At 39.9% G+C, this 11,834-nt stretch overlaps 1 protein-coding gene across 4 annotated transcripts in view; it reads right to left on the bottom strand.

Moving 5' to 3' along the window:
- Positions 1 to 4,118, bottom strand: part of LOC114558270 (voltage-gated potassium channel subunit beta-2) — a 59,477-nt gene extending 55,359 nt beyond the window's left edge. For 2 of the 4 annotated variants that reach the window (XM_028582115.1, XM_028582119.1), the window contains exon 1: positions 3,785 to 4,118. In XM_028582115.1, coding sequence (XP_028437916.1) covers positions 3,785 to 3,836 — 52 coding nt within the window. In that variant the 5' untranslated portion in view covers positions 3,837 to 4,118. The remainder of the gene's footprint in view (positions 1 to 3,784) is intronic. The other 2 variants (XM_028582124.1, XM_028582116.1) reach the window with 2 other exon arrangements.
- Between the last annotated feature and the right edge of the window lie 7,716 nt (positions 4,119 to 11,834).

Below are 11,834 nucleotides of genomic sequence, written 5' to 3'. Positions count from 1 at the left end.
AAATTTCCCTACCAGTTTGTTGTTGGGTTTTTTTGGGGGAGGATATTCAACAACAACAAAACGGATGCGTGAGATAAAGCTGTTTTCACACATACAGGTAATTAACTTCTCATTCCTCGCTGAATTCAAATCATTTTAACGTTATTGCGCAACCTTGCCCCTGTTTTCACCTGTTGCTGAGTAACCTGAATCAGAAAAGCTTTATTGCCAAGTACATTTTTTACACATACAAGGAATTTGTTTTGGTGTCGTAGGTGCATGTCACACATTAGTACGTTAACATCCCATGGTCTCTTGAATGTAGCATACCTGCAAGCTCCTCCGTAGCGATAAAAACAAACGTCGAAGCGGAGCTCCGTGCTACAGAGCGTAGATTGTTAGTTGTTTAAGCCACTACAGACCTTCGTCACAGCTTGGTCCTATCAGCAGCATTTAGTACTGTAGATGTATTGAGCGGCAACGGAGTTCCTCAATACCGCCTCTGGTGCCCCGCATGCTGCTCCTTCAGGTCAGCAGTAGCTGGTGGTTCAGTTATCCGAGAATAGGTGACTGTCAGCCGGGGACACAGCACCGCGAGCTGCCGGTCATTTTGGCGGAGATTACGGTTAAGTAAGTAATGAAACGACTGGTTAAGAAAATTATTAATGTTAGTCCCTGTCGCTGCCATGTTTGTGTATCTCTAAGAGGTGGCAAACGCACGGGGGGAGGGCTGAGCCCGTTCGGAGCTACGGGAGCCCAGGGGGGAGCGTTGGCAGATGTTAAGGAGAATTTATTTTGTTAATTTATTATTTAATTTGATTTATCGCCCAGCTCTAATAAAGGCCTAAAAATGCCCCAAAAATAATCTTAAGAAATACCAAGAAGAGACAACAAAGCCAGTCTTGATTAAAAATACTACCTAATAGTATAAATACCTATGTTCACTGTTTTTACTATAGTGTTCGTTGGACGAATTTTGAACTAAGGCAAATTGATGCTTGGGTTGGCTTCCCAACAAAGTAGTCTCCTAAACATTGCTAAACAAATTCCTAGTAAACATTGCTCAGACATATTCATGTTACTACAATATCAACACAAAGAGGAAACAACACTTGTTACCAAATGGCTTTTGTTAAAATAAAACCCTTTTACTTAAAATTTCTGATATTTGCCCGAGGCCCGTTCCAGAAAGCAGGTTTAGTGAAAACTCTGAGTTTAACCCTGAGATGAGGGAAACTCTGGGTTTTCCATTCCAGAAAGAGAGGTAACTTAACATCTGAGTCAGTTACTATGGTAACTGAGTCTGTGAACCTAACCTGGTCGGGAGCAGGTTTTCTTCAAGAAACGTTGAGTTCCTCTCAATCTCCTCCCTCTCAGAGAAACGGGGGAAAAAACTTGAGTTTCTCTCAAACTCATTTCCTCATTCATTCATTCAGTCTGTATCAGGCGCATTTTAATGCAGTTTTATCTGCATGAATAAATAAACGTATTTGTTTATATTAGGCAGATTATAAAACGTTTTTTTCTCAAACATGTCATGTCCTTTTGTCAACGATCCCATTGATGAAAAAGCTCTAATAATTCACAGAGTTTACGTCGGTATTGAGTCCCTATAGATGTATTTTCATTTCCACATAAACCGATTTGAGAAGTATTTTTTATCACAGTCCATTAGATATGTAGATACCTTATCCGTACTCATATCGCTAACATCAACCATCGTGGACAGACTTTAACATCCCAGCAGATTCTTTGAATCGCATTACGATTTTTGCAAACAGCAGTTTTCTTTACAACAGTGTAGCGGATCATACTGTAATAGTAAAGCCACTGTATGCAGAGCAATCAGAAAAGTGTGACTCGCTCTGAAACGTTTTTTAAACATTTTTGTAGTGTTCCCTGGACAGTAGAGCCATTAAAAAGAAATACATCATTATAGATTATAGTTCTGTTAATGATATGGTGCTGCAGCCTCAGAATGGGATTAGTATAGTTAACTTTTTCGCCCGCAGGACTGCACCTAAATGAAATTATAGGTGTAATACAATTCCAGTTTTCACCAGTAATATAAGTTAACTGTGATTAAATATGAAATTAATACACTGTGAATGCGTACGCATTGACTCGAGCAGCAATTTTCTCCGACACCAATTCTCTCTCTTTTGCAGCAGCAGCCGCTGTCTTGCTTTTTTAACGAAATACATGTTCAAACTCGCTGTTTGTGCGCATGAGTATTTCCGCCGACCCATTTGTTTGTGGTTGTTACCATGCTGAATCGTAGAATCATGGCTCCATTCATACTGCCTTTTGTGCACGAGCGTAACCCTGAGTGAACATACTCTGAGTTGATTGAACCAACTCATATCAGCTGTTCTGGAACCGAAAACTCAGTTTCCCATCTTGGGGTAAATCAACTCAGAAATCAGGGTTAGACTCGGAGTTTGTTAAACTTCCTACCTGGAACGGACCCCTGATCAGCATGTCTTCTCCTCTTCATAATATTGTGGCAAATTAGCTGTTGTATGATTTCAGAACTAAAACATACATACAATATTGCTTACAGGTGTGTACGCACACCTGTAAGCAATGTTCCCTTTATAAAATCACAGATTACCTACAAGTGTGTGTATGTGAATCGGCCTCTTATCCCGCCCTGTACACGCCCATTTTTAACCATAAATAGTCAAGGCAAAGCACCTCGTGAATGCTAAGTATGTTAATGACCCTTGCAGTTGTTCTTTCGTTACACCGAATCATGCCGAATCATGACTGGCGGAGAAAAACCTCTCAGATGCTCGGGAATTGCTGCCAATTGAATTATAATTTCGGCCTGTTGTCGCACAGTGTAGGGAAAACAGATCTATAGACTACCTTTTTATTAATAAAATCTTCCAAAACGGCAGGCATTATGGCACTCGGGGACAGCTTCGATATACCAGACATATATGAGATTTAACAGAACTATATATTATATCCAAACAAGCCTTAGTGATAAAGTAGAAGATTATATATAATATTTATTTTAAAAAACACTTAGCTGTCTGACATTTCCCTCTGGAAACAGCCGGTTTCACGCAGAGTGGCGAGGACCTGTATTTGGACCGGGATATGGCACGGTTCCGGTGCGTTGCCCTCTCTACTGGACCCAATTCAGTACATAAATCCAAGAGCGCAGCTATATGACTATTACTATTACAGCTATATTAGGGAATTTAAATCAGCATATTAGCCAGTCATCGTCATGGTCCCTGAAGTCTCTTTCTCTCCTGATTCTTCCATTGGGGGTTAGTCCTCCTGCAGGGCCAGCAGTGCCATCATGCAGCATTACGCACGGGTTCACCGCAGCATTTATGTTTACAACAATGTGTGATTGTTAACACCTTGCTAAAATCACAGCATCAACTAGTCGTATCCCCCACCCCGAGATACAATTTGAAGAAGTTCACCACCTCACCATCTGCGTCGCCAATTCCTATTTTGTCTCCAAAATGTGCGTACGCATGGATCAAGTTTGTTTTTTATAAATCTCAACCTTTGCGTGGGAAGTGGCATACGCACATTTTTAGCTCCGTTTTGTGCGTATGCCACGTGTGTGTGTGTGCGCGCGCACACACACACACACACACACACACACACACACACACACACACACACACACACACACACACACACACACACACACACACACACAGAGAGAGAGAGGGAGAGAAAAAAAAACACATGGCAGGCCTGATAGTAGCTCGCTTGCGTAGCGTCCGTCAGAACGTTATCTTCGGTGAAACAAGCACACAGAAATCCAACTTACAGTCAGCGGCCAGTCCAAGAAACACAGTTCCGAAACGAGAATGAAAAAACATCCACCAGCGGCAGCAGAGTCCTCAGCAGAAACATGCGTCGTCCTCAATCAGCACTCCTCGCCGTTAGCTCTAGCTTCAGCCATGAACACTCACACAAAGTTTGCTTCACAACAGCTGCCAAACAAGTTTAGTGCTGTAGTGTCCACCTCTCCGTCCTCGCCACTCTCATGTCTCTCAATGTATCTCCTTCTTTTCTTTTACTCTTCACGATTTACCGTTCTCTCTCCGTACTCCCCCTCGTGTCTGCTTCGTTCTCCTCTTCTTCTTCCAACCAAACCAAAAAAAAACTCATTCACTTTCAACCATTCACCACACACGACACTGACTGACAACAAAACTGACTAATCAATAAAACACTTCAAAATAAAGGCACAATATGTGTAAATATTATTCAGTTTACACCACTTCAAAACCATGTAGAACGTGTATATTAACTTCTAATTAACATCTTAAATACTAAGTAATGTTTAATTCAGAACTAAAGTCTTTAAGCTCTCAGTTAACACCTTTTTTTATTTTTCGTTTAAACTAAAATACTTTCAGTTCAATTGCATTACTAAAATTTTTTGTTTCTTACACATAGGTTATACATAAAGTAACCGGTTTAAATCCCTCAGATTTACACCAGGGCTACACGAGAACTAATCAGCACATATCTGCGTTAATCAACCCTCAGAACCGGACTGTTTGTGTGTGCTGGGGGAGAGGGAGCAAGAGATAGACGGTGTTGTGTCGTATGATCGTTAATGAATTTAATACTTCAGCAGAGGTGTTAATTTCCATACAGGTTAAGTGGCTTGATGGTTAACGGTGAAGTAGGGGATTTGATTTGCGGGGGTATTTTGGCGATGGTAATGTTAGTGTTGTAAGTTAGCAGTAGACTTAATTAACCTGACCCAGCGCTGTGAACAGTGGCGGCTGGTGATAATTATTTTTGGGGGGGCACTTATTTTTGGTGGTGGGTGGGGGGCAAATAAATACAAAGCAGTACTTTGAAACTGGGCAAAACAACCAGCACAACTTTATTTAAACTATGTATTTAAAAAGAGCTTTCAAGATTCAAGTTACAAACATAAGATAGTGACTCACTGAGTTTTTTTTAACTCACAACAGAGTAACTTGACTTAACTGTAGGGTTATTTTTTTTCCTGTCTTCATTTAACTCGTAGCTTGGGCATGAAACAAATTGCACCTACGACCAGTACTACTTTAAGACTTGAGATTATGCAAAATAATCTTTTACCAGAAGTCTAGCATGGCTAAACTAAATGATTTCAGTATGGTAATCAAAATCAGTTTGGTTATCAACACCGATAGTAGTAATTTGCTGTTAGCTAGCTAGCAGCTAAGATAACTCACCGGGATATTCAATTCACACGCCGTTTGGACGGGGTCGGCAGCTCCACGACGTTGTATAACTTCTCTTTCACGAATCTCTCCTTGTTTATTGTTGCTAGTTTCCTACTTTAATCAAAGTGGTTAGTATATTTCAGCAACACAAGAGCTACCTGCTGGGGCTACTATTGTGTCCACCTTCTCTCTCCAGTAGCGGCCGGGGGAAGAGTTGAATGACAGGTGTTGAGAACCAATCAGATTGGATAAAATAACATGTCTCCAATTCTGATTCGCCAGGGACGCAGCGAGGTGCGTCCTGAGGAGAATTTTTAAGAAACCAATTAGAGACCAGCTTCAGGTCACATGCTGGCCGAAAGTTTAAGGACTCACATACACATCCATTTGGCCGGCGTCGCTGCAGCCCTATGCTGCAGCCAAGAAACCGGAGGAAACCTATTGAAACATAGAAAATAGTTAACCGATTAAAGCCAGTTTGTATTAAATGCTGAGGCTCTTACTACCAGTTATGAGTAAACTATTTTATTTTTCATTTTTTATTTCATTTTTATATCATTTTTGTATACATTTATATTTATGGAATTTTGATGGGGGCGGCGCCCCAGCGCCCTCTATTGACAAGCCGCCACTGGCTGTGAAGGAATAATCTGAGATTAGGTTATGTTCTGCCTCTGTTTAGAAGTGGAGAATGTAGGCTACAGTTTAGAGCAATTTAATAGCATATAGTGTCTGGCTTTTGTTTGATATTTAGGGCGTTTTCACACATGAAAGTCCGAACCAAGGTCCGGACCAAGGTTCATGTTTTTTGTTACATTGTATACATTTGATCCGGTAAGTTGTGGTTTCACACTGCAGTTTTGCAAGCGCACTAAAGATCTATACGTGACAAACCTACGTCCTGCCGTCATCACATACGTGAGCTACGTCTCCAGATACTTCTGATTGGTTTGTTGAAGGGCTTCCTTGTCCTCTCATATCCTCTCTCTGTGTCAGAGTTTTTCCAACTGACTTATGTTCTCCCCCTACTGACTGCTGCTCTCCCCCTACTGACTGCTGCTCTCCCCCTACTGCCGCGGCCCTTTTTGTTTTGTTGTGATGTTGAGAAGCAAGACACGGGAACTTTCTTTCTGGAGCATTTATTCAGAGACAAACTGAAACCTACGCTGTACATTTACCACTTGACAAATAAACTGCTGATGTATTCTCTGCTCTGATAACCGACAGCTGTCTTCTCTGAACACATTCACCGTCACTCTCTCTCACTAAGCACCTTAAAGGACCTTCCCCGGTCTTGTACCACAAGGAGAGCCTGCCAGAGCTTTTTGTATTTGGTCCAAAAGTCCGAACCATCCAAAAAATGCTTTCACACTATAAACAAACCGGACCATGGTTCAGTTTGGTCCGGACCGAGACCACCTCTTTTTATTGGACCAAAATTTGGTCTTTTGATCCGGACCGCGGTCCAGGGGAGGTTTCACACCTGTAATTTTGGTTCGGATCAAACTAAAAAGTCTGAAAGTCCGGACCAAACAAGGTATGTGTGAAAACGCCCTTAGTGTTGGCAAATGGCTTTTTATTGAGTTTCCTCTTAGCGAAATAATAGAAAATGAAAACCAAAAGCGTAGCGCCTACCTTTTGCCACACAACAGTCGCAATGTTCGTTTCAGCTAACGTTATCTGCTTGTGCTCCAGGAAAATGAAGAAAAATAAGTTTGGTACATTCCCCCCATGTTACCATCTTCACATTCTCTGTTCTATGTTCTTAGTTTAATGTGTGTGTTTTTATGTTTGCACCATAGAGTAGCACTTCTGATTTTGTTGCATGTACTTACAATGACAATAAAGTCAATTATGATTCTAATTATGATCTTTAAGTTGTGCTCATTTCTGGAATGTTACTGAATAAAATGGAGAATTGACAAAACAACTGGAGAAAATAGAGAGAGCTCATAGAAATGTGTGCAAACATGACGGCTCAAAAATGTTGACTTACAGACTGAAAAGTACTCAAATTTGTTTGGTGCTCATTCTGTTCCTTTGGGTCTATATATGGTTCTGTAGATATTCATGGTTTTATTGGCATTCTAGATGGGCTTGTATTTGCATGCCACACTCACCTAATCCAAGACAGGACACCCGCAGCCCCGATTTGCCCAGATTTCTGTTGACAAAAAACACAGTACAATGAGAAAAGCATGGGGCCTATTTCACAAAAGCAGAATATATAAATCCAGGATAACCAATAAAGCAAGGCTTGACCTAGTCTAATCTTTGTATCCTGGCTTGGTGCGTTTCACGAAGGCCAAGCCAGGCTGACTAGGCGACTAGGTTGAGCCAGGCTGAAGTAATTCATGGCTTTCCTCAAAAGACTGCAAGGTCGTTCACAGATTTACTGATGCCAAAATCGAGAATACGCATTGTACATACTTTATACAGAGTGAGCAGCAGCTTCTTGTGGAAGTATGATAACGTGAAACCCATTTAATGAGCGTCTGGACGTCTTATTATGATGGAAATCTATACATCGCAGCGACGTATAAACTATGTCGGTTACATGTATTACAAGTTCCTCAGTTGTTCGCGGGTCATTTGGAAGCGTTGTTTATTGAGCGTCTGGACATCTTATTTTGATGGAAATCTATAGCTACATCGCAGCAACGTATTAACTATGTATGGTAGATGTTATAAGTTCCTCAGTTGTTCGCGGGTCATTTTGGAGCATCGTTTAATGAGCGTCTGGGCGTCTTATTATTGTAACCGAACTTTCTTATATTGTCTAGACTCACTGTTTGGCTCTAAAATAAAGACACAGGCTTCCAGAACCAAGACGGCACTGCACGTCTCACTTTATGATGAAGTATGATAACGTGAAACACATTATTTGTATGAAAAGAAAAGAAACACGGCTGCTGTAATGAAACAGCGAGAGAAAGCGTAGCAGACGATCACGGATTGACTGAATGCGTGAGTAGCCTAAACATAAACATTAACTGACCACTACTCTGAATTTAAGCCGTCATAATCATTCCATTCAAGGATTAGGGTACTAATGCGTAAATATCTCTTTCACTCTGTTCCTCCCTCTCTCTCTCATGGGCTAAAATATAAATTTCCTAAGTCATATTAACTTCCACTGCTCGCTTTTAATGCAAAGTGTACAACTGTTTGTTTTTGCAAATGATAAGTGACTCATTGACTGGTTTAAGTTAAAAGCAGTAGTTCATAAATGTATATTTTTAGACTATCAGGACGAGTTTCCTTCTCTACATATTATATGCTTTGCTCCCTCATATACAGTATATGGACATAGAAAATAAAGACACTGAAGAAATTGGACTCTAAAATCTAGAAACTATAAAGATAATTAAGTGATAAATTCCATGCACACTGTAAACATGAATAGAACAGAGTATATTCATCAGTTATTTCCCACCAGCAAAATATAAGGTCAAAAACCATTGAGGTGTCCTCTCCCTGTTGTTACATGAATGTACAGTAGCCTACATCACTACATAGTTACTGGTCCAATGAACTAAGACTATAATTTGGGAGGATTGTACAATTAGGATATCTTCTTAAAATTGTACAATCCTCCTAAATTATAGTCCCAGTTTACTGGACAACACAAATTGTGTGCTAAGAATGCCAAATACAATGCACATGGAAGCGGAACAAACATGATCCTTATTATTAAAGAATAAAAAAAATGATCAACTAAGGTAATTCAAGGTGCATTGGTCAACTATAGAAATGTACAGCATTGTATGTATTGCCCTTAGTAACAGACTTCATTTAAAACACATTTTAAATGTTATCAGCCTTTTCTAATTATCTCAACAACTGCCATAATATATTCATCAAACTTCTAACAACAATATGACAGCAGTCTTCATACAGCAATATAACAGTTACAATAACTGTCACATGAATAATTATATAAAAAAAATAATGGTCACAACTTTAAATAATAACAGTACTTAAATGAACAGTAATATGCACCTGTTGTATTTTAATCCAGGCTGATAACAATAGGGTAAAACCACTGCTGGGTGATCAGAAAAGGCTCCAGGATTAAATAAATCCTGGCTGTTAGCCTGGTCGGGAGCAGGCTAGCTGCACAGAATAAATCTCCATGGTGATTTATGTGCCTGACAGGGGAAACAAGCCTGAGCAATTGTTAAACTGTGACAGCTGGGATTTAAAACTGCACTCTCGTCAATTCATCTGACAAACACCTGGCCAACAAAATGAACAAGCTGCTGCTTCTCGAAGGACTATTCCAGATCTGCTGCCCTGTACTTGACTGAAACCTGGCTTAGTGAGCACATCCCGGACACTTCACTTCATCTGCTGGGATTCCGACTTTTCCGAGGGAAGGCGGGTTCTGCTTTTATATATATGAAGGTTGGTGTACTGATGTCACAATGTCAAAGAAATCATGCAGTCTAGAAACTCTTTTTATTAACTGCAAACCCTTTTATTCACCACGGGAGTTTTCCTCCTTTATTCTGGTCAGTGTTTATATCGCACATCAGGTCTCTGATATTGAAGCATATCACAACCCAGTCTCTGTCAGTTTGTGAAAAAATCACACAATTGAATCTATTGATTTTTGTACAGGACACGTCCCTGTTTTTTCGTGATGCTCAGCACTTTTTTTAAACTAATGTATTTCATGTAACATTAAAACATTTATTTTCCAGCCCTGACCAACTACTGTATATCCAGGTCTTACTCCTGCCTCTCCCTCTTCCAACAAAGTGTCTGATGTCCATCTACAGGAGTTATTGTTTGAGTTGAAATAAGATCATTATTATTATTTAACGTACTTTAGCTTTGTGTTAAAATACCTCAACCAGTGCCATTTATTCAACAGCTCTGCCTCATTCCATGTTGTTTCTCGCACCAATAAATATACATCTATACATTTTTAGAAGTCACCGTTGCTATGGGAAACAGACTGTTGCTACAGACATTGTTTTTTTTTTTATCACTTCCTGTCATATCAATCCGCTGTTAGAAGTCTACAAACAACACAACTAGCCTATCCACTTATTCTTGGGGGGGCTACTGTAGAAATGATTATGGGTGCAACTTGAGATACAGGTGAGATAGCGGAAGTAGCCGTTTCCTAGGAACGTTAACGTTATCCCCAGCCAGCCGTCAACAGTGTTTCTTTCTAAAGTAATTTCAACTATAATTTAACTGGTTTGTGTTTAAACATGTTATTATTGTTGTAATGTTCATTGCGGAGCTCTGGTACCTCTTGCGCTGTTCGCGGCTGTACTAACAACCAGACTAAACTTAATTTGTGTCTTCAACAACAGTGTGTTGAACACACACCCGCAACAAAACGGGATTGTTGTTGTGACAAACGGTACAGTTTCCATCGACCTGCCAACAGATGAGGAATATAAAAGAATGTGGTTGAAAAACCTAGCCTTGAAGAGACCACCCAAAACCCAGTATGTGTGCTCATTTCATTTTATGGAAATGATGCTTGACAAAGGAAAATCCGCATCCTACTTTGTGGTTGGGCTACGAAAGAATAGACGTCTAGTCTCACTTTATTTTTCCCCAACAGTCAAAGGTCAGAAAATACAACGCTTTTTCCACTTCCCTTTTTTCTGTCAAAATAAAAAGCTGTTTACTATAACTTCCTCTTAAGCTTCAACTGAGAGGTTACACAATAAAATCCCTTACATTATGATATAAATCTATACATCGCAGCAACATAACTATGTCTGTTAGATGCATTACAAGTTCCTCAGTTGTTCGCGGGTCATTTGGAAGCATCGTTTATTGAGCGTCTGGATGTCTTTACTGTACACACACACTGTTGACGTGATGGACATTGAATCTGAATTCTGCCCAGCAACATATTCGCGCCACAGTCAATAAAGGAAGGAAACAAGTTGCCAGTCTACTGAAGGGTTAGGATGGAGACTGCTTCGTTGCTGCTTTCAAACCCCATGGTAAGCATTATTTCATCTTAACGTAACGTTAATACAAATATTTCGAAATTTTTCATGTGGAAGTTGGTGTTCATCTGACAAATAACAAGATGTGTTAGCAAAGTTACGCCATGTCATGGTTTAAAGTAACTTTTTAGAGCCGTTAGATAAAAAAATAAATAAAAAAAGAGCCGTTAGCCATCAGGCTAACATCGCCTAGCCACCCTTTTTCACATTAATTTAAAATTAAAATATCCGTGCTCTAGCTAGTATATGTACTAATCTGACTGAATCTGAATGTAAAGTTAACGTTAGCTATGTCAGTTGCAGTACAGGCCAGTAACGTTAGCTAACGTTAGGCTGCTAGATGGCTAGCTAGCTAATTGAACGTTACCCGATATCCCTTAACCAGGGCTTGACAACTTTTTTGAGGCACTTGTCCTTCGGACAAGTACATTTACATTTCACTTGTCCATGCGCAAAAGTCACTTGTCCGGGTAAAGATTCATTATTTTATAAAAAAATTGTGTTTTGCTAATGCAGAATTTGAACAAACCGTTGAAAGCACCCATCAACATTAATACAATTCTGTTGAAACAGTAGAAACAAACGTGCCCCAACAATAGATTTCCCCTTCAACAAGAAAAAAGGATCTCCAGACTCCATAATACAAAGTAATATGTTGCATGCC

The sequence above is a fragment of the Perca flavescens genome, chromosome 7 (genome assembly GCF_004354835.1).
Source record: "Perca flavescens isolate YP-PL-M2 chromosome 7, PFLA_1.0, whole genome shotgun sequence".
Lineage (NCBI taxonomy): Eukaryota > Metazoa > Chordata > Actinopteri > Perciformes > Percidae > Perca > Perca flavescens.
This window is presented reverse-complemented; position numbering and strand designations above follow the sequence as displayed.